Raw genomic sequence first — 26,708 nt, forward strand, 5'->3', positions numbered from 1 at the left:
CGTTTGTTGTCTCATGTGCTGGTGGTATTCCTTCAGGGTGCTTCTGTGGTTGTTCCGCACTTCCGTGGTTTTCTGGTTTTGCCAGGTTTTCTCTAGGCATCTGCAAGAGTGTCTGGTTTCTTGTAGTTCTGTGGTGAACCATGCAGCCTTCGGGGGGTGTTGTTTGGCGGGGAGACGGAGGGGTGCGAGCTTGTCGGTGCAGCAGGAGATCCAGCGGTGAAATTCTGTGGCTGTGGAATTGGTGTCGGTCATGGCGCTTGGGGGGGTCCTGAAGGAGGGTGGTGCTGAGGAGCTCCTCTGTGACCTGGCTCCAGTTCCTTCGTGGTGTTCACGGTGCGGACTTGGGTGCGGAGGTGGTGTTGAAGGTGAAGTGGACGCAGTGGTGGTCTGTCCAGGGGGGCTGAGTGGTGTGGCTGAAGCAGATGTTGGTTCCTCCTTTGAAGATAGGGTCGAGGGTGTGTCCAGCTTTGTGAGTGTATGCGTTGACCTGCTGCTTCAGCCCGAGGGTGGCGAGGTTGTTGAGGTGAGTGGTCGAGTTAGGGTTGTTGCAGTTGTCGAGGTGGAAGTTCAGGTCCCGAGTAGAATGTAGTCCGTGGAGGTGATTGCGTGAGGTGCAGTGAGCTCAGTGATGGTGGTTGCGGATTGGGTGTGAGGTCTCGGCGGTCTGTAAATGAGGGTCCTGCGTAGCATGGTTCTCGGGCTGGTCTGAATCTGGAAGTTGAGTTGTTCCATGTTGGAGTGGGAGTCGCTCGTGCTGGAGGTGGAGAGTCGGAGGGGGGTTTTGTGTGCGATGGCGTGTCCTCATCCTGGGCGGTGGGGGTAGTCCTTTCTCTGGATCTTGTAGCCGTCGAGTATGGCAGTGACGATGTCGGGCCGGAGGAGGCGTTGGTCCAGGTTTCCGTGAAGAAGGTGACGTCGGGCGAGAGGGTGTCAATCAGGTCCCAGATCTCTACGGCATGTCGGTGAAGGAAGCGCACGTTGAGGAGGATGCATGTCAGGGTTTTGGAGGTGCGTGCGTCGGGCGGTTCTTAGGTGGTGGTGGGGATGTTGTCAAAGGCTCTGTGACAGTGTCGGCACGAGAATGGTCCCTGGGTGGTGTTCAGTGAAGATCTTATGCAGTCGGTGTGTCTTCCGAGGTTGTGTGCGTGGAGGGTGGTTGGGTCATAGCGGTGGGGCCTGGGAGAGCCAGGGTTCCTGGCGCTGGTCATGGTCGGGTGACGGACGGGCGCTGACGGGCTTGACTTAGGCCCGCCTTCGGTGCGCAGCGGTCGAGATTTTGTAGGGAAGTAGAGGGATGCTCAGCTGGGAGGCGGGAAACGAGCGAGGGCAGGGGGTGGGGCTGCGGGTCAGCAGCGGCAGAAGCAGAGAGAGGGAGAGGCATGGGGAGAGAGGGGTACAAGCGCAAAGCGCAGAATTTAAACACAGAATGAGCTTACACACAGAGTGAAAAACAGAATATGAACCCAAAATGAAAACCAAATGAAAGCACAGTGGACAACCAAATACACAGTGACTGCAAAGTGTATACGCTCAGACTATACGCTCAGAGGTTACCGATGCACAGGAAAAGTAATACAACAGAGGTCAAGGATTACCGCGAAGCGGCAGGCGGGCAGCAGCAGCCTCGAACACCAAGGCTGGGTGCTCAGAGGCGGCGACCGAGTGGATGGAGCTGCCGGGGAGAGTGCAGGCCTGTGACCAAGGTCAAGGTCATAACTGGGGTCTGAACTGGGGTGGCGAAGTGAACGATGATGAATTCAACCCAGATCTGTGACTGGGGGTGAGTGTCTGAAAAGTTTCAGCGCTCCGTCCATCATCTCCTTCTGTTTACTTCATGGAATTCAGCCATCAAATCTAATCTACATTGCGTAAGCAGTGATTTTTGACTATGCTGTTTAGAACTGCAAATTGCAAAATAGGAAAACAAGTATCACCTCAATAAAGAAATACACACATGGAAAACAGTACCACTGGGGGCGTATACCTCTGAGCTCTGCTTTTCCCATTGTGTTGGAAGACCTTGTGAGCAGGACACAAGCAACAAACGTCTTGTGTGTCATTGTGTGTCTCTGAGTGTGTTTGCTTGTTTTGAATATTCAATGTGAAATGATGTGTCTTTAAGTATGTGTTAAGTAGCGATAATACACAAATGACTTCTTATTTTATTCTGTAAAAATGTACATATTATTAATTTTCTGTTTGTAGCTCTAACATGTTATTTTTCTTAGTGGTTGCAATGTATGCAGTCATATGGCCATTTTCCACACTTTTTTCCCGACTAATATTAATGTTTATAATGCAGTTTACACGGATGTCTATATGCATATACAATTATGTGACTATTTTTCTATTAACGTTAATTTATTTTATATTTTATTAAATATGTACAATATAATTTATATTGGTATATAGAGTGTCTAGTATTATAAGACCACTGATTTCTCTTCTTTTTAGTTATTTAGGAGTTGTGCATTATGCTGGCACTGTTATTCCTTGCCTGCATTAGTTAAAGTATGATTCAATTTCAGTATCTATGTGTGCTCATGTAAAGTGTACGACGTACTCCATGGCTTGGTTGGTGTAGATGTAAGCTTCTTTTTACTGTACTAATACTGAGGTAGATGTGAGTGCTACTTTGGTGAGTTAGAAAAGGTTTACCTTTTTGTAGTTGTGTTTTTTCATGTTCGTGCCCTTGCCTCTCCTAAATTCCTCATTGCACATTACATTCTCATGTTCCAATTACTCTTCCTTGGCACTCTTATCTGCACCTATGAACTCTGTATGTGCTATGTGTGCAGAGTGACTCCAAGCTCCCATTGGTGAAAGTACATGACACTCAGACTGCCCACTCTGAGTGCAATACATGCTACTGCAGCCTACAATTCCCACAATTACATTTCACAAGGCGTAAAAATATGTCTGCTGTGTTTTCTAATTGTTTGGACTGTGGTGCAGTCTGACATGCTACATGCAGTGATTATAAACTGGTACAAATAAAAACATTTTATTACACCCCGCCGTAGCTGGCTACACCGGCTATTAAATTAAAGGCCCGCTCCAGCGTTAAAGGCCCAAGCAGAAGGTGAGGGCCTTTAACAAGGGAGGGGACTTTAATAGCCGGTGTAGCCCAGCTACGAAGGGCTATAAGGCTATTAGAACATTCTGGCACTAGAGGGTAGAATGTTCTAACAAATGAAACAAAGGCGTCTTGGAGCCCGAGGGGGCTTAAATCCCCTCGAGCTCTGAGAGGCCTTTGTTCACAGCAATAGCTGTGAACAAAAGCAACATTGGAATGTTGCTCTGTGGGCCCTTACTGGCCATAAAAGCAAGGAGCACTCCATTGTATTCAATGGAGTTTTCCACATTCCAATGTTCTAATATCTATTATGTATTATGGTAAAGAAGGGCCCCTCAATAATCGAACCTTGGGTGAATCATTGTTTTGAGAAGACAATGGTTCTTATGAGGTCAAAATGGTCCTAGAAAAAGACACAGGAATTTTGTGCCAAAAATTAGAAGAGTCGATCTGATTTTTAGGATGGGCAATTAATGCTGGAGGGAGCAATGAAGTGTATACGCAGGGACAAGATTGAATTTAAAAAAACGATGTGATTTATTTTTAACAAAAATAGTTCAGGTAGTCACATAAAATAGTGACAACAAGCATGACATGATAAGTGAGGGTGACTTTAAAATATATACATCGCATTCACAACATACAGGGGAATGCCTCAGAAACAATTTATATAAAATACAAGGAGTTCTTGTTGTAGGGGGTCGACGGCGTTTCGATCTCAGTGACTTGAGATCACCTTCAAGACATAGAATATTTTGAGTATTTAAGATCAGCTTTCACGCTGAACTTCCTGCCTTCAGTCAGCGTGTGCTGCTTGGAAGCAGGAGACACCGCCTGCTCCTCCCGAGTTGATCGACTTCTGCGATCTTGTTTCTAAGTAAGTGAACTATACACCGATGACTGGTTTTGCTAAATTGAAAAGCGCTCCATTGCCTAACTACTTTCCTCTTCACCCAGATTAACGACTACGGACGACATATTAACTATCCTCCATTGGCAACCCCGCAGTGGCTCATCACCTAGCATTCGCCAAATTTAATTACGATGTAAGTCGACCAGCCTTCTGTGGCATGTGTTTAGTATCACACTGCACTCTACAACTTTTTTAATTAGTTTGATTTCATCCTACCTTTTTCCCACAGACGCTTATAATTGAATGACTTGACTGCCTTGCGTGTCACTGTTACCTTGACCTCTAATCAGGCACTGATTCTCTCGGCACACCTTGATTACCACACTGTAAGTTATTACTCCCCCTTAACGGAAGTAATTATCGCACCTGTAAATCATTAGCCCTGATTAGTTTTTGTTTCCCTCAGTAACCTGACTACCAACATACATCAGACCAAGATTTCTCCAATTTAGCATTTGCCTACATTTTGACCACCTGGACACCATAATTGTGTCTTCGCTACCACTCTCCCTTTCACCGGTTTTCTTCTGGTTTCCAGAGTAAGTGTATTGCTTACACTATGGGGCCAATTCCAATCCTATGAAAAAGCTGTACGAATCGTTCTACGGAACGCTTTCTCCGTACGACTCGTACCCGGTAAACTTTCCGTACAACCTAGGAAGTACGATTTGTACAGAAAGCCTATTTCCGTACGTTTCGTACAAAAGACCATACGGGTAAAAAAAAACAACGATTCTGATCCGGACCAGGTTGTACGCGACGTTCGGACGCATTCATAAGCGGTTTCCGGCCCAGCAAGTACAATTCGTCCCTACGTCACTCCGTACGGCTCTTTTTTTGCGGGAGCCAAACACAGCCGAAAAAGCAGAGTCCGACGCGAACCGCTACGCAACGGAGCCCCAGTACGCGACGTACACGCCATGAACCCCATCGTATGTGTCATCCCGGTCCTCCTAACCTACGACCTGGTGCACCGGACCCGACGCACACGCCGCAGAAGGTGAGAACAACACCCAGGGGCCAGGGGTGGGTGAGGGACAGGAAACATACCCCATACCCAAAGCAAAACCTATAATATGGAGCCCATACATTACCATCAGGGTCTGGTCACTTGGGGGGGCGTGGCCAGCAACCCCTGCGTACCGCAACAACGGAAGTGGACGTGTACGGTGCGTTGCACACGTACCCCTACGGCACCAGTAGAACAGTGATACGGACCGTACACATGCAATGAATGCGTGGGTATGGTGCGTTCCACATGTACCCCTACGGCACCAGTAGAACAGTGATACAGACCGTACACACGCAATGAATGCGTGGGTACAGTGCGTTGCACACGTACTCCTACGGCACCAGTAGAACATTTATACGGACCGTACACACGCAATGAATGCGTGGGTATGGTGCGTTCCACACGTACCCCTACGGCACCAGTAGAACAGTGATACGGACCGTATACATGCAATGAATGCGTGAGTACTGTGCATTTCAAACATACCCCTACAGCACCAGTACATTTGGGATACGAGGCGTACACACGCCAGGAATGTGGGCTTACGGACTGGCCCTGCATGTTACCTTCATATTGGTGTGTGTGTAGGTCCAGGCCAGCAGTTTACAGCAGTGGCCACACATAAAGGGATGGGTGCAGATTAATACCAGCAGTGGGCAGAGACATGGGGGTGGGTGCATAGGACACCCAGCAGTGGACAGAGACATGGGGGTGGGTGCAGAGGACTCCCAGCAGTGGACAGAGACATGGGGGTGGGTGCAGAGGACTCCCAGCAGTGGACAGAGACATGGGGGTGGGTGCAGAGGACTCCCAGCAGTGGCCTGCAATATGAGGGGTGTGTGCAGATGAATACCAAGAGTGTCCAGACATATGGGGGTAGGTGCACAGGACTCCCAGCAGTGGACAGAGACATGGAGGTGGGTGCAGAGGACTCCCAGCAGTGGCCCGCAATATGAGGTGTGTGTGCAGATGAATACCAGCAGTGTCCAGACATATGGGGGTGGGTGCACAGGACTCCCAGCAGTGTACAGAGACATGGGGGTGGGTGCAGAGGACTCCCAGTAGTGGCCTGCAATATGAGGTGTGGGTGTAGATGAATACCAGCAGTGTCCAGACATATGGGGGTGGATGCACAGGACTCCCAGCAGTGGCCTGCAATATGAGGTGTGTGTGCAGATGAATACCAGCAGTGGACAGAGATATGGGGGTGGGTGCAGAGGACTCCCAGCAGTGGCCTGCAATATGAGGTGTGTGTGCAGATGAATATCAGCAGTGCCCAGACATATGGGGGTGGGTGCACAGGACTCCCAGCAGTGGCCTGCAATATGAGGTGTGTGTGCAGATGAATACCAGCAGTGGACAGAGATATGGGGGTGGGTGCAGAGGACTCCCAGCAGTGGCCTGCAATATGAGGTGTGTGTGCAGATGAATACCAGCAGTGTCCAGACATATGGGGGTGGGTGCACAGGACTCCCAGCAGTGGACAGAGACATGGGGGTGGGTGCAGAGGACTCCCAGCAGTGGCCTGCAATATGAGGTGTGTGTGCAGACGAATACCAGCAGTGTCCAGACATATGGGGGTGGGTGCATAGGACTCCCAGCAGTGGCCTGCAATATGAGGTGTGTGTGCAGATGAATACCAGCAGTGTCCAGACATATGGGGGTGGGTGCATAGGACTCCCAGCAGTGGCCTGCAATATGAGGTGTGTGTGCAGATGAATACCAGCAGTGTCCAGACATATGGGGGGTGGGTGCACAGGACTCCCAGCAGTGGACAGAGACATGGGGGTAGGTGCAGACGACTCCCAGCAGTGGACAGAGACATGGGGGTGGGTGCAGAGGACTCCCAGCAGTGGACAGAGATTTGGGGGGGGGGGTGTACATTATTATCAGATGACCACACCTACATGATGGTATGGACGCATCCCTAACTTTGGACTATGATGATAGTGCTATAACAACACATCACTGACAGCAGTGTCCCACTCCCAGGAGGATGGATGTATTTCACACACTGCATGACACACCACATGTGGGTGTGAGGACATATAACACATGCATACCCTCCCATGGCGGGTGGGTGCAGAGGAATACCAGCAGTGAACAGAGACATGGGGGTGGGTGCAGAGGCCTCCCAACAGTGGACAGAGACATGGGGGTGGGTGCAGAGGAACACCAGCAGTGGACAGAGACATGGGGGTGGGTGCATATCAACACCAGTAGTGGACAGAGACATGGGGGTGGGTGCAGAGGACTCACAGCAGTGGGCAGACATATATGAGTAGGTGCAGAGGACTCCCAGCAGTGGACAGAGACATGGGGGGGTGTACATCATTATCAGATGACCACAACTCCATAAGTGTATGTACGCATCCCTAACTTTGGAAAATGATGATAGTGCCATAACAACACATCACTGACAGCAGTGTCCCACTACCATGAGGATGGATGTCCTTCCCCCACTACATGACACACCATATGGGGGTGTGAGGACATATAACACATGCATACCCTCCCATGGCGGTTGCAGCACAATACACACCCTGATATCATGCCACAAGACTGTATAGTCAGGTAACTGCCTATAAAACGGAGATAGCCAAAGGGAACACACACTGTCACGCACATCCCAGGACTGATAGGAATGTCCAGGTGCTGGTCCAGCCACCAAGATGTTGTATCTCATGGAAGGAATAGGGTGGAATTCCCCTAGATACAATGCTCAGAATTGTCAGTCAGGTGCCCATATACCCTGCATAACAAGTACCATTTGTGTGGTAGGCCGTGAATACACACATGCATAGTGCTGAAAAGGGTGAATTTGTCCATGAAGGCATTTCAACATACTCAAAACACAAGTACAGTGACTAGCAAGGATGGCACAGACGATTCAGCAGGAGACATCGGTGAGCAGGCATGGCCATTGTTGAAGGGATCAGTCACCAACAAAGGAAATGTTGACACAGGTCAGCACAACAATTGTGCAACTGTTTGCAGGGAAGATGTCAGGTGCCACAGAGGAAGGAACACTCCTTGGGACAATGTCTCTGAGCAAAATTAACACACACTACCAATGATTCTTTGCAGAGACATTGTGATGGCACGCAGATACCATGGTCCACCTCATGACCATCATACAAAAACATTTCTCAGAACCCTAACACATTACCAGAACACCAACTCCAGGAGCCTCAGCACCAACATCAAGTACCTGAAATGCAATAGTGTTGAAAGTAAAAATAAAGGCTTTATTCAGCACAAAAAAAAAACGACGAAAAATAGACTATGTACAGAGGCCAATGGCCAGTCCATATTTCAAGTCCAAGGGGGGACGTAGGGGACCGCGTCTAACCCTAGCTTGTCTGAACAAAGGAACCTCAAGGTTTGTCGACCGGGGGGGGGGGGGCATCATCTGTGGCAGTACCAGACCCCGCAGGTACAGGAGGGGGAAGGGTAGGTGTTGCGGGTGCAGGGGGGATGTCTCCACCACAGAGGGTGGGGCAGCTCGCGAAGGTGGAGGTGAGCTCGGCGCTGCACACCGCTGCCAGTACCTCCGTCCGAACCCCTGCACCTGAGGATTCCCCAGGGTCAACAGAGGGTGTGGTGGGTGAGGGATGGGGTGCAGCGCTCTTGGGGGAGGGGGTCGACATGGTGGGGGACTCAACTCCCGTGCCCGGGGACTTCCTCACCCGCTTGTGGGGTGGTCGCTTAGTGGGGGAGAGGTCCAGCTCACCCATAAAGATATTCTTGGGTGAGAGTTTGGCAGGGCAGCCAAGGGGAGTGGTTTTGGAGGAACAGGGTTGTGAGGACTGTGGACTGCGACTGTGGCTGTGTGTATGTCATCTGTCCCCAGACCCTGTGGGTGTGCCTACATCCCCCTGAGTGTGCGTGCCATGAGGTGTGCGCTTTGCCTTACTTGGGGGTGTGCTGGCTGTGTCTGGTGGGGTGCTTACCCGTGACTGTCTGTGTGTGCATTGGACAGGCATGGGAGAGGGAAGTGTGGATGGGTCTGGGGTAGGGGGGGACGGAGTGCTGCAGGAGACTAACTGCTGCCGTCAGGGAAGAGTCCATGGACCGCAGAATCCTGCGTTGGTCAGACATCGTTGCTGACATGCCCTCCATGAACGACACCATCTGTGTGAGCAGTTTAGTGTGGCCATGGAAGACATTCAGCACCGATGCCTGCCCAACCTGCAACTGCCGCAGACTCTTCACTGAGGGCAGCAGGGGTGACAGGGGCAGGGGGTGCGGTGCCTGGTGCGAAGGAGACATGTCGGGCCTCTGCACGGACAAAAGGGACGGGAGCAACTGGGAGGGTGGAGATGGTAATGGAGGAGGCGGGGACAGATGTGGGGATGCTGCCAGGTGGTGTTGCAGCCTCCGCCTCCTCCAGGAGGTCAGCGTCGGACCCGTCGGCGTTATAGCTGGTAACGTGTCCAGACAGGTCCTCAGACTGACTCCCCTTGCCCTCCGTGCCACTGGCTCCTCCTGACTCTACAGCACTGGTGGCACTGTCGCTGGGTCCCTCCTCCAGGTCCGTGCAGGTGTCTCCCTCCGTTGCGGATGATGATGCTGTGGGCAAGGAGAAGAAACCGAAATGCATCAGTCACCTGTATACATCTGACACATGAGCACAAAAACAATTGGTCACAGTGCATATCAGGCAATGCATCATGAGTAACAGCTAGATTACTCCGCACATATGTAAGCCCTGTACTGCCCAGTTGGTAGACCCCTATGCCACTTGGACACAAGGAAAAAAAGAACACACCAGGCCACTACTTGAATGAGAAATACACTGAGAAGCTAGTGTCTGTGAACCGGTGAGCACAGCAATACAATGAAGTCATGCCACCTCTGGTTTACCCTGAAAGAAACAGTAGTGGTGCACCCAACGTAAACTGACACACCTCAATACTCAAGGTGTCACCACACTCAGAGACCTGTAAGTACTTTGGAACACAAAACAAAAAGATTTTGCTACCTTGGGACTCAAAATACTTTACACAATCGACATGTTTTGAATGTGCCAATTCGCCATTTCGTGAAAAGAACACTCATGTGCCTGCATGAAATATGTCTCACACGGCAGTGCACACAAAACTACATTTACACTGTCATTGAAGAAGCTGGCACCTTTTCTAAGAAGCCACCGTTAGAAATGAATGGTGTTGCAGAAAGTACATATACATGGGCCCACGGAGGTCTTGATGTCTTGAGACTTGTTAGTTTGTATCACCAACAACAAAGGAGTCTCACAAAATCAAGACCACTGTGGGAACATGTATATGGAGAATCTGCAACACCATTTAATTCTAACAGTGGCTTCTTTGCAAAGGTGCCAGTGTGTTCCATGAAAGTGGAAATGTCGTTTGGTGTGCACTTCCTTGGGAGACATCTTTCATGCAGACACATCAGTGTTCTCAACACAAATCATCAAATTACCACATTTAAAACATTGAATTATGTCAGTTGTCACATGGCCATCCATCACCTGATTACACAGTTGGCTACACATATGACCTACTGCCTGTCATCTGAAGTGGCACCAATGTCCACACCCAGGACAATGCATAAGCTACTGGGCCTGCAATTGGGATGTTAAAAAGCATAGCTGTACTGTGGAGACACCCTCATGGCGAGGCAAGAATGTCCACACAGATGTCAGCACACAAAGTCCAAACTGCGTTGCATCTTAAACACACACAGGTGCCAAAAATGTATGAGCAGGAATCATGTTTTTGAAAAAATGACACAGGCTGCAGAGTACGAACATTAAGCACTGGCCAGCATCACAGGGGCACTGCACGGTGATTCTGTGTACAGCCAATTCTCCCACACAGGTCAGACCTGGTAAGGAAAAGTCAGGGGTGCCCATGTAGGCCTCTCCCGCACAACCACCCATACCTGAGTCAATGTGATTGATACAGATCAAGAAGTGACACCTCTTATTCAGGGTAACAAAAACTGTGCAGCAAAAATTGCGAGATTTACACAACATCACCTCCTGGGGCTGGCAACACATATTTGTGACAAACAACCAGCAACAGATTTTTGTGAATAGCCACACAGGCACTGCCCAGTGTGAGTATGCACAAGCAAAATGGTGTATCCCTGTCCAGTGGACACATGTAGCACACATTAGAAAAATACAAACTAGGCCAGGGACCAATGCCACAGAGGCAGACCTATGCTGAACCCACAGAGAATGTGCACAGTGTTGGATGACACCCATGATTAGGAGGCCAGGGTGTCTCAGGGGACTGTAGTGGTCACACTGCTCCGTGTTCCTGGAATGAGCTGACTGTACCATGAGCAACCGTCATGGCAATATGCATATCTCACACTCATGCACATCATGTCTGAGGCCACAACATTGGTCATGCATGCTGCAAGGGTGTTCAGTTGAAACCTCACACTCCTATGTTGAGAATCATCATCAGTGCCAACAAATATGGACCCCCAACATAGTGAACAGGTCATGGCACAGGCAAGGTACCAACACAAGTCACAGACCACCCTCCCACATGATGCAGAAAGCAATGTGCACTTAGAATTACTGGAACCTTAGATGACCATGTGCAAATGTGATTACACACAGACCAGGGGACACATGTCAAGGAGGGGAAGGGATGAAAAAGAGCACCAGGTGACATTGGGGAACAGAAAATGCACTGCACATATAAACTCTGGGAGTGTATCCAGGCTACAGAGCACTTCCAAAAGATGGTGACACATAACACAACAAACAGCCATGTACCTACCCCCTTGTTGCTGCAGTCTCTCCTGTAACTGCCTATCGAGGTCAGGGAATACCACCGCCAGGACACGGCTCGTGGGGGTCAGGCGTCGGCACCCGCTGTGGGGGCGAGTAGTGTTGATCCCCAGCTGGACCAGGGCGATCCGCCGGGTCCAGCACTGGATGTCCTGCCACCTTTTGCGGACCTGTGGCAGGCTCCGACTACGCTACCCTGCAGATCTCACGGCCCTGACGATGTCCCTCCAGATCTCCCCCTTCTGGTAGGCAGTTACCTGTCAGGATGACAAAGTGACACAACATCAATACACCTGCTCCATGTCCCAGAAACACACATTTGAACATCTTTTAAATGTTGAACAGGGCATAGGATGCTGACAGGAATTGCATCATTCACAATAACAAATTGGCCGGTGTGCAAGCCCCAATGCACTACATGGCATTGAAAGTCAACATGTGGCATGAGGGGTGCGACACACTCACTGATCATGGCACACACTGTGCAGCACATGCAACAGCAGGCTGATGGCCAGCACGTGTCAAGCAGTCACATGTCCCACTCCACTGACGCACCCTCAGCAGACTAGACAGACACACCCAGGCACAGATCACTCGCCTGTCATTGACAACAGCGGATACAACCCTCACTCTGCACATGTGCCACTTGCCAGTGGGGTGTCACAGGTGTCGTGCTAGCTCTGCAAGTCAGACACACAGCACGGCTTACTTGTCACATCAGATGGGTAGATCTGTTGCCTCCTCCATGCAGCTGTGGTGCAACACTTCACATAGACACTCACCCACATGACAAGGAACATTCACACACATCAATGTCCATGAGGTCGTAGACATCATTTGGAAACTCTCACCACAGGTCCACTCAACTCATACACATCTGTGGGTACAGTCACCTGTCACACCGGTGGGACCACTGAATCACCTCAGGACAATAGGAAAAAAAGCCACCAAGGATTTGCCAGGCTGAATGTGTCATGCACTATGCAGAGAAAGTCACAGTAAGCACAATGCAAGTGAGGAGTGCACACATGAACTACATCATGCTCTGCATGAGAGACATCAGCATGTCCCCCCCCTTGGACCCACTCTAAACAGCATTGCATTTCTGTTCCACCTGGACACAATATTGACAGTCACACAACAGGTGCATAGGCAAAGGCAGTGGAGTCAGCACACACCTGCTCCCCTGGTCTCCCATACAGCTTGGTGTACTGTGGGAGGAGGCAGGCCAGCAACGCCTCATTCTCCTCCAGGGTGAATGGCTGGGCCCTCTCCACAGTACGTGACATGGTTCAGAGGAAGCAGAGACAGCAGCAGTGTGGTCTACTGGAAAGTTGTGCAGGCAAGTGCCCTCTCATGGGTTCTGGCTGCCTTATATCTGTCTTGCTGAAGGGCATGCATTTTGAGGAGTACATAGTGATTAGTCAGACACATTTGCATCGTACGTTTACTCCAATCCCTTTAAACATACACCTATGACACGCATTCGCATCGTTCAAATTTTGAGCATCATGTCAAGTCAACAACCACTTTGCAACATTGTATTTTGTGGCCAACTGACTGTTCCAGGACACCTGATGGACACATTTCAACTGAAAACTCAGTATCCATGACAACCAGCATGCATTTAGGGCCTAATACTTGTCCCTTATGTGTCCCCTATGTAATTTTGAAATCCACACACAGGTACGGTGCGTTTCACACGTACCCCTACGGCACAAGTACAATGGTGAAACGAAGCGTACACACGCGATGATTGCGGGTGTACGGTGCGTTTCACACGTACCCCTACGGCACAAGTACAATAGGGAAACGAAGCGTACACATGCGATGATTGCGGGTGTACGGTGCGTTTCACACTTACCCCTACGGCACAAGTACAATGGTGAAACGATGCATACACACGCGATGATTGCGGGTGTACGGTGCATTTCACACGTACCCCTACGGCACAAGTACAATAGTGAAACGAAGCGCACACACGCAATGATTGCGGGTGTACGGTGAGTTTAACACGTACACCTACGGCACAAGTACAATGGTGAAACGAAGCGTACACACGCAATGATTGCGGGTGTACGGTGCGTTTCACACGTACCCCTACGGCACAAGTACAATAGTGAAACGAAGCGTACACACGCGATGATTGCGGGTGTATGGTGCGTTTCACACGTACCCCTACGACACAAGTACAATGGTGAAACAAAGCGTACACACGCAATGATTGCGGGTGTACAGTGCATTTCACACGTACCCCTACGGTACAAGTACAATAGTGAAACGAAGCGTACACACGCGATGATTGCGGGTGTACGGTGCGTTTCACAAGTACCCTTATGGCACAAATACAATAGTGAAACAAAGCGTACACACGCGATGATTGCGGGTGTACGGTGCGTTTGACACGTACCCCTACGGCACAAGTACAAGAGTGAAACGAAGCGTACACACGCGATGATTGTGGGTGTACGGTGCGTTTCACACGCTTACAATGGTAATACAGGCGTACACATGCCAGGAATGGAGGGCTACGAGTCGCACAAGGATGTCCATCAAGTACTTGTCATTGCATACTTTCATGTGCAGGCCCTATGTGTGTCAGCCAGTGATATTGCACATGTCATCTCATCTAGTTACACAATTGATGTGTGATGACCTGTGTACACATGTCATGTGTGATGGGGCACTATGTGGCACACATCACCTTGCCACTTGCCACATGTGTGTCTGTAGTCCAACTGTGTCATGCACAGCAACAGTGGGATGGCACAGTCATCACCACCCGCACCTGTCTCCTGATGCCAGGGACAGGGACACTCTCTCAACTGACATGTCACGATCAGCGTGCCCCTACGTGACTATGTCAGGTGTGTGTTATGTGTTCCCATGAGCTTGCTGTTAGTGTTCCATCAACTGCATCTGCTTTTGGTGCATCCAACATGGGTCTGTGTGGAGATGGGCATGGCACACATCTATGCACACCATGCCACATGTGGATTCCCATGGCTGTAGGGTCTGTGTGCATCGGACATCATATTTTCCCAGGCATGCATGTCTACGTCGTCTGAATGGCTGTGTTTAATTGTTGTCACGTGTACCCCTTCATCGCAATGTGTGTCATATGTACATTTGACTTTCCATGTGACCTGTGCGTGTGCCTTGCAGTCAACTGTCTGGATGAGATGACATCCTTCCAATGCAGCTATGTGGATGTGTGTCACTCCGGTGATATCTCTGGCTGTTCACTCAGACTTGCCCCCAGCTCATTTCAGGGCATGTCATGTAGACTTGACAATCAACAGGTGTATCTGGTTTTTCGTAGGAGTGCCAGCAAGCTGGCAAATGTGTCCTGGATGTATTGCACACACCAGACTCCACAATTACCTGATGTGTAGTAGCAGTTTAGCATGTGCTATGTTCATTGACATTGATGTTGGCAGACTCTCAATCTTCATGATTCCTAACAATGTCTTTCAGGGCACCGCCTGTCCCAAGAACAATGCCAGACTTGGCTGCCATGGGGGAACGTGCCTGCATCCGTCATTACAGATTCACTCAACAGTTGATTGAGGACTTGACCGACAGGCTGGCACCTCCAACCGCGACACAGGTATCCTACTGCGCTGACCCCAAAGATGAAGGTGATGGCAGCCCTAATTTTTTTTGCCACAGGTACGTTTCAATTGACCATAGCTGATGTTGGTGGGATGTCACAGACAATGTTCAGCCGTGTCCTGCACGATGTTTTGGCAGCCATGTTGGAGCACCTTGATGAATTCATCAAATTTCCTACTCCTGAGGAGTTGACAGATGTGAAGGGTGATTTCTATGCCCTGGGAGGGATGCCCCATGTCATCGGGTCCATTGATGGGACACATGTGGCTTTGGTACCACCACAGGCACAGGAGCAAGCCTATCGCAACCGTAAACATTACCACTCAATAAATGCCCTTGTGGTGTGTCTTGCTAACATGCTGATTTCCCATGTCTGTGCACGTTTTCCAGGATCAGCATACAATACCTACATCATGAGGCGTAGCAGGGTGCCACAAATGATGCTGCGGCTGCACAACGAACGAGCATGTCTTGTTGGTGGGTATACTCTGTTGGTCCTGTGTGTTGCGGTATCTTTGGCTCTTACGGCATCTCCTGACCCACTTATTTACATGATGTTTTCATGTAGGGGACTCTGGATATCCGAACATGCCATGGCTAATGACACCTCTCCGCAACCCAAGAACAGCTGCAGATCACAGGTACAACAATGCACATGGACAGACCAGGCGAGTGATTAAGAGGACGTTTGGCCTCCTGAAGAGCCGATTCCGGTGCCTTGACAAGACAGGCGGGTCCCTCCCATATGCACCGGAGAAGGTGTGCAAAATCTTCATTGTGTGCTGCATGCTGCACAACATGGCCGTTGAGAAGGCAGTGCCACTCATCCTTGATCCTGATGAGCAGCAACACCCACCCGTGGAGGATCCAGGGCTTGGTCACGAGGCAAGTGATGAGGAGGAGGAGGATGATATCCGCAGTCAGCTCATACGCAACTTCTTCTCATAATGGTGAGTCACTGGGTATGAGTGTGCAAGCTTGTAGCATTGAGTGGCATGTGTTGTGTCCAGCTGACTGAATGCAAAGTGACTTTGATGTGTGTACTGATGTGTCACTCGAGTGATGATGTCATGCCACACAGTTTTGCGGAGAGACTTTCTTAGAAATGTGCATGTGTCCAACATTGTTCATGTTTCGTAACTGACCATGTGTGCGGTGAGATTTGTTTTAGGTAACTTCTTGTGTGTCTGTCATTCCCAGGTTTTTGCGCCTGTTGTCTGCTCGTGTCATCTTTGTCCTCCTGCTATTCCTCATGAGGATTGCAACGTGTGCTGAATCAGCGTTCCATGCACGGACATGTGGAACTGTCAGTTTAGGTAAGGATTGCAGCAAGGCTTTTTGGTGGTGGTACGGGTTGGGAATGTGTGGGGACTGCTTCTGTGCATGTTGTGGTACCATGCATACATGTCTTCTCACCATGGAGCATATAACATGTAGCATCACTCCATGACATGATAGTCACCCTTCTTGACAGTCATCTGTAGTGAAATGTGTAGTCTGATGAAGGCATCAATGTGCGTAAACCTTGCCTCTGAAACATTGCTGATGCTACGGGTGAACATAGTGTGGGACATCACAACAACTGGCTCTATGGTGATTTGCAGCATCTCCGTGTGCAGCAGGATGTGTTTGGCTCATCCCCTTGACTTGTGTGCCAGTTCATTGGGATTTACAACATCCGTGTTGTGAAGGGGGGGTCCAGCGTATGTCCCACATGTTCTGTCAAGTGACCTGTGAGTCTGTTCATATGGATGCATTTCCCTTTGTGTGAGTTTGTGCAATAAAGGTGTTCTGCACAATCCAAAGTGCCTCATCTCTGTCACTGCAGATCTCTTGCCAGTTTGCATGTGTCATCTATGGCATAATTGTCAAAGATTGAACATATGAGTGTATGTGTACTTTGGCAACATGCATGCATTTCTTTATGGCTCATAATCTCTATTGTACATGAAGTACCTGGTTGTGTATGTATTTGTGCAGGTGGCTCCCCACAACGGGACGTCAACGCCTGCTGATGGTGTGTCTCCTGTGCGCAGCTCCGCATTTTGTTGCCTGATCCTATGGCTGTCATTTTTGTTGATTCTTCATACATTTTCTCGGAGTGACCCATGAGTAACCTGACACTCCTTCCTTTACATACACCTGTTGCACTGTGCCTTTCTGACCTCCTTGTCTTTGTGTGCTACTTTTTCCTAGTTTCTCACCCCTTCCACCTGCTGCTGCCTCACCTGCGGCACCGCCCCACCGAGTGCCCTGATTCGGCAACCCACATGCCTACAAAATGCTCCTCCCTTCCCCCTCCACCCATTCTAAATGCAGCCAGCAGCTTGTCTGTGCCACTGTTGCACCAACGCCGTGCCAAAGGCAGGACCGTCTGCGCCTGCAACGTGCACAGTGCACGACCCTCTGGTCCTTGCATGACCCATGTCACACAACAGGCTCATGCTGCAGCCGACCCTCCAAGCAATGTCCTCCAGACAATCAACCGCCTGCAATCAGGCAACCCCTAAGCGCACACACGACACCTTCGCATGCTGAGTGTGCAACTCCAACTGCCTACACAGCGCTGCCCCGCCTACCAGACCCTGTCAGAACAACCAGGTCATGTGCCTCCTACTCCACACCCGCTCCGTGCACAAGCACGCCATTGGACTCTGTTACCTCCTCAACACAACAGCCCCACACATCACCTTCATGACAGTAACCTGGTCAAAAGCATCCTCAGCACACAACTTCTTCATTGCCATCTCAGACGGATACAAGATCACCCGCAGGGACGGCAACAACAATCCCGGAGGATGAATTGCAATTTATTCCCAAGTACACCCTCAGAGTCAGAAATCCGGTTTTGCTCCAACCACCTGGCAACCCTCAGAGTAACACTCATTTACAGATCTCCAGGCCTACATCCACAATTCCGCAAAGCCATCAACACGTACATCTGCACGCACGCCCTCACTTCCACAGGCTACATGTGGCTGGGGGCCAGTAACTTCTTGCTGGAGGAGAACCACACCACCATCCAACATTGGTCCATCAACATTTGCATCCACGTCTCCGACAAGTAACACACTGCCCCACACCCCGCTACCGATCCCCCAAAGATGCTTGATGTAAGTCACCACAGACAAGCTGTGTGGGACACTCGAACCAACACCACCGCCACACCCTGCAACCTCACACACTGGATCAGCTACTGATCCAACAATCTTGTCACATTGACGGATTTTCCTGTGAAGCACAACAACAGTTAAGACACCTGGGACAAGGCAGACCTACTGGACTCATACAGATCTAGCCGGACTCTTGTGCAAACCTTGCAACACAAAGTACCTTCATTTACCTTACAGCCCTGGAAAACGCCACACACAGCCATCACCATATCATCAGCAAGGACAAGTGGAGATCCTTCAGATAGGGCCGAGGCACCAAAACACACGACATCAAGGAGCTCATCAGCATTGTGAGTGAACTGACATCAGATCTCCATCCAAAAGACACCCCACCCTTGCAAGGCAGATCACATCCCTTGCAACTGTCTACCACTGCAAGCTCATGGCCATACGCGACAGCCTTGGCACACAGAGGCAGACAGCACTATTATCCGCAGGACAAACCCCCCTCAGGTTCTGGACTCCCGTCAGCAACAAATACACCACCTGGCTCATGTGCACCATCCACTCTGGCTCTCCATCAGTCCCCTTCCCACACAACATCTCAACCACATCATTCCCCATCCTTGAAGCCCACGTCCAGGGCGTCATGAATGTCTCCTTTGAGTTTGCCACATTCCATGGGAGCTGGAGGCATGCAGAGACCCAGGCCCTTCTTCAACAACGGACGGCAGTACCGCAGGATCTCCTGGAACATCACCCTGCTTCCCTACCCAGCAAATGTCATCAGGAAGACACTCAAAGAGCAACTGACAAACTTCCTCTGCGCATACAGCTCCAGGCAACCGGCACCAGAACATCTTCCACGGTAATCACACCACTGCAACCGTCATCATTGCCACCACCAACGACAACTTAGCCCTGCTCAACAATGGTGAGACCACCCCCCTTGACCTCTCAACGGCATTCTACACCATGTGCTACCACACTGTCAGCTCACCCATCTCCAACACTGGTATCCAGAGGAGGGACCAGGATTAAATCAAGAAGTAGCTCACCAGCAAGGCCCAGGGAGTTGGCCTCCACCCTGCAGCATGTAGTACACTGGGGACATGTGGCCCATGCCCCAGGGCTAATCTCTCAGCGTGACGATCTTCAATGTCTTAATGACCCCCCTCTCCACCATCACATGCGCACACGACCTCATCATCATCTCGTATGCCATTGACACCCAGCTGCTCCTCAATCTCACCAAAGACCCAGCCATTGCCAGATCCAACCTTCAAGCAGGCATGAGATCCGTTCACGAATGGCTGACCATCAGCCACCTGAGGCTGGACTTGGACAGGACTGAGGTCATCATCTGAGGATTGTCCCCTTATGGCTGGGTCAACTCCTTGTGTCCCACCGGCCTGGGCACCGCACCAGCACCCAGTGGCCACGCACGCAAGCTGGTGTTCATCATGGACTCATCGCTCACAATTACCATGCAACTCAACACCATCTGTACCTCATGCTGCAACACCCTCCGCATGCTGCAAATGATCCACAGATAGATCCACTCCAAGGCAAGACAGACCGACCCCCAGGTCCACGACACCAGCCGGGTCAACTACAGCAACGCCCTCTACGGAGGAACAACAGCAAAACTGTAGGAGAAGTTGTCCACATCCAGGGTGCATCCGCACACCTCATCTTCAACATCCTCTGCCCCAGCCACATCACCATCCACCTGAGATAGCTACAATGGCTCACTGTCTGCTGCAGGATCACCTTCAGACTCCTCAACCACACTCAGGAGGCAGTCCACAACCCCAGACCCCAAACCGACCTTGGACGTCTGTCATCCAACACCCCGTTGGGCCAACTCAGTGCAGCCCACCTTGCCATGGCCACCATTCATCACATCCACAGAACAACTGCATGCAGGAGATAGTTCTCCCACCTCACCAAACAGACCTGGGACTCCCTCCCCGGGCACCTCAACATGACCCATGACCTCTACACCTTCATGATACTCTGCCAAATTGGTCTGTCTGAGCAGTATTGCAAGCCCCCCCTCAGCAGCTTGAGGCCATCACGGGTGAGGATTGGGCTCCATGTCTGTATTTGGTGATACATTGTGACCCATGTGTGTCCTTGACCGGACTCAGATCCAAGTGTATGGATGGCTGGAGTTAGTTCCACACTCAGGCATACTTTGAAATGTCCCCAGATGTATGTTGTGGACTCATGCTAAATGACTGCAACATAAAATTACAATTATACCTTTTTTTATTATAGGTCTGTGGGGTGATTTGTGCACAGAAAAATGTGCAATACAGGGACCATAGAATCCAAAGTTCACAGGGGGAGATGGGATCCTTGGCATTTGAAGTCATCAGAGTCCAGGCCACAGTGTTTGGCATCATTGGTCAGACTGTGACCAGCAAGTCCATGTGGCAGATGATGTCAGTCAATGAGGTGATGCTGTCACACATGGAGGCCAGGTGCCACGTCAGGTGACCTGGGATATGTGGATGGTCCGCTGCCTCTCACGGTCTTTTCCGTGGACGACCCACCTTCCTCCGGGAACCCTCAGATGCAGGCCTTGAAGATGCTTGGGATGCTCCGTCGGACGAATCCTCCTCCTCCTCCCTCCCTGTGGCTGGTGATGGTCTTTGCCTGGTGGCACAGGGAGGGTTGCCGATGTTGTCGGCGATCCGACGGAGTGAATGGCTTATGTCCCTTTGCACCGCCAGGAGCTCAGCCAGTCTTGCCTCCATCCGTCCTTGGTGTTCTTGTTGACTGGCGTGTTGCTCGGCCTGCTGGTTCTTCATCTCTGTGAGGGTCACCACTACCTGGCTGAACTCCCTGGTGTCACGCCGGTATGCAGCCATGATGTTGTCTATGTGTGACATACTGGTCCCTTCAGCTGGCTGGTCAGGATCTCGCCTCCGCCTGCCTCCACTCTCACCACCCCTGCCCACACGAGCCTGGGCTGCCGTTGTGGGCACATCGGGTCTACGGGACCCCTGAGGGATGGCAGTGTTGTCTGCCTCCTCCTGAGTGCCCGGCGCACCTTGTCCCTCCTGGTCAGACTGGCTCAGGTGTTCACTGCGGGCAGGGCTCCTCGGTGTCTCCTGGGATGTGGCAGGAATGGGGGTGGTGTTTGGCACAGATGTTCCTGAACCAGGTGCTGCAGGGGCTTGGACACCAGAGGGTCCAGGTCGGTCGGGGTCATCCGTGGAGTGTTGAGAGGCGTCGCTGCCGGTGGGATCAGGTTCCTCCCGAGCCTTGGACTGTGATTCTTCACCCCCATTGTTGGGGGGAGAATCATCACGTTGCCCTGTGTATGAGAGACAGACAATGTTAATGCTGTTTCATGCAACATCCATGTTTCATACACATTCAAGTTGGCAGTGTTCCTCCAGGTAGTTGTATGTGCCTAGCATTCTCCTCAATATTCACTTGTGGATGGGTATGTTGCGGAGGACAGATTGATATGTTCTCCTTAGTCTTTGACATGTAGATTTTTGGCTTGGATGCTTCTTCGGCTATGTATTGGTGTTGTTGTGTTACATGTCCATTGTGACAGTGGGTATATCCATTGCCTGCCCCGGGGGTCTCTGCTTGTGTAAGGGGTGTGTGTGACAGGGCCTGCTGGTGGGTGTAGTGTGATTTGGCACTGGGGCTCCCAGGTGATGTAGCTGTCCCCCCATGGAGAATGCTGCCATGACAGTGAGTGTGAGTTCCTGTCCTAGATATCTGACCTCGTTGTCTTGGTGTTTGTGTTTGCACTGGTCACAGGAGGGCCTTGTGCTGCCTACACCCAGGCCAAGTGTCAGCTATCTTGTCAGTACTTTCCCAATCCCTGTGCATTGCGCTTGGTGCATGGGTATGTACCTGGGCCATATGGGATGAGGGCAATTGTGTCTGATTTGGAGTTCAAAAATGCGTTTTGTGACACCCACCCTCCCAGCATACTGGACATCCATTCTTGGGTTGGTGCTTCGTGTCGCATGGGACATAGCATGGCCTTGCTTTCTCAATGGGGCATACACATGTTATTGGCATTAGAGTTGTTCTTGACTGTGGTTCTGGCCGGTGAGGGCTTGGGGGTAGTTGCGTGCATTTTGTGTAGTTGGGGTGTGGATGCCATTAACCCCATGTTACGTAAGTTGTTTGTGTACTCACCAGGCTCTGGAAGTCCTTGAAGTCTATGTACTCCCACCGGCGGAAGCAGGGCCATCACCTTCTCCTCCCAGGGATGGAAATGTACTGGTCTGCGGGGCCCACCCCCTCCAGTGATGTTGCTCTGGGCGTAGTCGTCATTCATTTTTCGCTTGACCGCCCTCCGCAGATCGTACCACCTGGCTTAGCATTCAGTCCTGGTCCTTCTGATGGGTGCAACAGCATTCACCCTATCGACGATCCTCTGCCACAGGCGTGATTTTTCGGCTATGCTGGTCTGTCTGACCAATGTTCCAAACAGCTGTGGCTCGACTCTGATGACTTTATTGACAAGGATATCCAGCTCCTCCCTTGTGAACTTTAGATTCTTGTCTGTGGGCATGGTGTGGGGTGAGGGTGTGGATGGTTGTGGGTGTGTGGGTCTGAATGTGAAGGTGTGGGTCTGAATGTGAAGAGGGGGTATGTGTGAAGGAGGTTGTGTGAAGGTGTATATGTTAAGGTGGATGGGTGCAGCTGTTGGTGTGTGCTCTCTAGCTGCAGTGAGTCTGTTGCAAAGGCTCATGGTTTGTGTGTGTGGGCCCCTTTTATTGGTCCATTTGTGGGTGGGCCTCAGTTTGAAGTTTTGGTGGGTGTGTTGTAAGGGGTGGTTGTGAGTTTGCCCCTCTGTTTGCCTGTTTGGATGTGGCCAGGTCAGTCATTTCCATGTTTTGTGCACTGTAGACGTGTTTTGTGGTGTTGTCGAAGTCGAACAGACCCTCCTTGTGCTGTTTTACATTGCCTATGTACGGTGCGTACATACGCGATGTTGTTGTGAGGTGCGTACATACGTGATGTTGGGGTACGCACCGTACATACGCGATGATGTTGTTGTTCGGTGTGTACATACGCGATGATGTTGTTGTGGGGTGCGTACATACGTGATGTTGGGGTACGCACCGTACATATGCGATGATGTTGTGAGGTGCCTACATACGCGATGTTGGGGTACGCACCGTACATAAGCGATGATGTTGTTGTAAGGTGTGTACATACGCGATGTTGCTGTGAGGTGCGTACATATGCATGGGGGGGCCTGTACGACTCCCACCCCGGGAACTACTTATCCCGGGATACGAGTCGTACAAAGTTTACTTTGTAGCGGGTAAAGTCATTCCCCGTGTACGGGACGTTTTCCGTACGAATCCTAAATCGGAAAGCCGGTCCGGATCGTACTTGTACGGTCGGACTCTATTTTTAGGCTTCGTACGGAAAAGTGTCCAGGTCCGTCTCGTACAACTTTTCCCGATCGAATTCGTAAGGATCGGGCCGATCCGTATGTATTTTTGTCGTACGAATCGTACTTCACGGGTGGGACGGGACTTGTACGATTCGTACGGGAAAAATTACGGATGCGAGTCGTACGGAAAAAAAAAATACAGGATCGGAATCGACCCCTATGTGCCTTAGATTCCTCCTCAAATTGCGCTTTGGCAAATTCTCTGTCCGTACTTTCGCGCTGGTTCATAACTACTCTTCCTTCCCTTTCCGTACTTCTAAGCATTCTTGCTTCTTGTGTCCTAAATAAACAGACTCCTTCCTCTCACCTACTATTATAAACTGCTTTACTTTCAAGACACAATTTCTTGCCTTATACAGTCTAATTAGAATTAAATTCCTGACAAAGAATTTGTTCTCCAAAGTATGAAGGGCACTTAATTACTATGCGTTCAGTAAAAAGTGTTTTTTCTTCTTCTCACTGGGCGCACTAATTTCACTTGTTTTAATTAGCATTTAGAAATAGTTATTCGAGGGACAATATATGAATTTTTTTATAGATTCAGCTTGCTCACATATTCTATGTTCTGATGATGATCTCCAGTCACTAAGATCGAAACGCAGTCGACCCCTACAACAAGAACTCCTTGTATTTTATATAAATTGTTTCTGAGGAGTTGCCCTGTATGTTGTCAATGTGATGTATATATTTTAAAGTCACCCTCACTTATCACTTCACGCTTGTTGTCACTTTTTTATGTGAGTACCTGAACTATTTTTGTTAAAAATAAATAAGATCATTTTTTAAAATTCAATCGTGTCCCTGCGTATACACTTCATTGCTCCCTCCAGCATTAATTGCCTATCCCAAAAATAAGATTGACTCTTCTCATTTTGGGCGCAAAATTCCTGCATCTTTTTCTTTGACCATTTTGGCCTCATAAGAACCATTGTCTTCTCAAAACACTGATTCACCCGAGGTTCGATTATTGGGGTACCTTTGTTTACCATAGTACATAATATATATATGAACATTGGAATGTGGAGAACTCCATTGAATACAATGGAGTGCTCCTTGCTTTTACGGGCCGGTAAAGGCCCGCAGAACAACATTCCAATGTTGCTTTTGTTCAGAGCTATAGCTCCCTCAAGCATTAATTGCCTATCCCAAAAATCAGATCGACTGTTTTCATTTTTGGCGCAATATTCTTGCATCTTTTTCTAGGACCATTTTGGCCACATAAGAACCATTGTCTTCTCAAAACACTAATATATATTATAACACCGAAAAATAGAAGTCTGGCTATATGGTGGCAGACACCTAGCATAGCACCACCACATGATGAGCCATGGTACTGCATACATTCTTGACTGAAAAGATGAGCTCAAATTGAAATAAGGGCCAGTGGAGAAAGATGACTTTCAGACTGGCTTCCAGCATCCACTGCGCAAATTAAGTATTGCATATGTAATGCTTCTTCTTTGTTCTCTTGTTCCCCACAGACTCCCCGCTCTGTGTGCAGTGATACCTGCCTTCCTGGGTACCGCAAAGTGCCAATAGAAGAAAAGCCCATTTGCTGCTATTTCTGTACACTGTGTGCAGAAGGAGAGTTTTCAAATAGGACTGGTGAGTGAAACATTCATACTCCAAAGCCTTAAATACATGTCAAATACTAGGGGAAACTCATATTTAAGGATCCGAAGGTGAGTAGTGCCTGAAAGATAACACTTGCTAGGAGAGGAAGTAAGGGTGTTTACGTGGTATGTGATCAGCTACTCCCACCAACACCATTCTTTCATCGACATGTACAATACCAAATTACATCTTTCATAGAAGCAGAATAAAGATATCAGAGATCTTTACAAATCCACAGAATCACACTTGGAAATATTACAACTTCACCATCGTGCAAGACACAGACTACAAATATACACAGTTTTATGATGATTATTTAATAAAACCATCTGCAATAAGATGTTCAAAGGACATTGACCTTTCACCCACAATCTGTGACATGCTTCATCTCTCTGCTCCCTTCTGATGGGGGGAGTGTGATGTATCAGGGTTGTTTATGTGGTGTGTTAGACCTGAGGGTATGTCCAAAATAACAGGATGAAGGGATAATCCTGCACTCAACGACCTACCTTCAATGTCTTATGGAAAGTGTGATAGAAGCTTGTGCTACTCTCTTGTGACATGGCCTACATTATCCTAATTGAATGAGTGTGAGAAGAGGTATTTCACTTCATTATGACATCCCTCCAACCCTGTAAGACAACAATAAATCTGCTGATCTGAATGCAGTCATAGGACCACACCTTGTGCACTTACTGCGGCTAATATCCTGTAACTGTTACTATAAAGTGAACCATATGGATCTAGGGAGAGCATCCTGTTACTTCTCAGAACAGAGGGCACTGAAGCTTCCTCACAGGAGTCACCTGGCCATTGTTCAAACCATCCTCACAGAAGAGAACATTTGGTATTCTGGCATTCAAAGAGGATTCACATAAATTCCATCCACCTCACCTCATTCCATTAATAATATGGTTCTCAATGCTTGGATCGGCGGTGGTGATTTCTCAATGAAAAAGACCCAATCAGAATTGTTAAAAAAATGATCAGATGCAGACTGAACCCTTATCCCACGCAGGTCCTTGTAATGGATTGAAGCAACGTGTAATGATACTCAGACAGACCAATGGTAGAAGAGAGTGGAGCCACCAGTGGCGGCTGCTCTCAGAAGCAGCAGTGGGGCGGGGAGGGGAAAGAGAGG

The 26,708-nt window shown here is 49.6% G+C and overlaps 1 protein-coding gene across 2 annotated transcripts in view; it reads left to right on the forward strand.

The window, feature by feature from the left end:
- LOC146805865 (vomeronasal type-2 receptor 116-like) overlaps positions 1-26,708 on the forward strand; it is a 201,123-nt gene that overhangs the window by 160,776 nt on the left and 13,639 nt on the right. For both annotated transcript variants that reach the window (XM_085623192.1, XM_085623193.1), the window contains one exon: positions 25,435-25,558. In XM_085623192.1, the coding sequence (XP_085479318.1) occupies positions 25,435-25,558 (124 nt within the window). The remainder of the gene's footprint in view (positions 1-25,434; positions 25,559-26,708) is intronic.

This window comes from Triturus cristatus, chromosome 8 (genome assembly GCF_964204655.1).
Source record: "Triturus cristatus chromosome 8, aTriCri1.1, whole genome shotgun sequence".
Classification (NCBI taxonomy): Eukaryota; Metazoa; Chordata; class Amphibia; order Caudata; family Salamandridae; genus Triturus; species Triturus cristatus.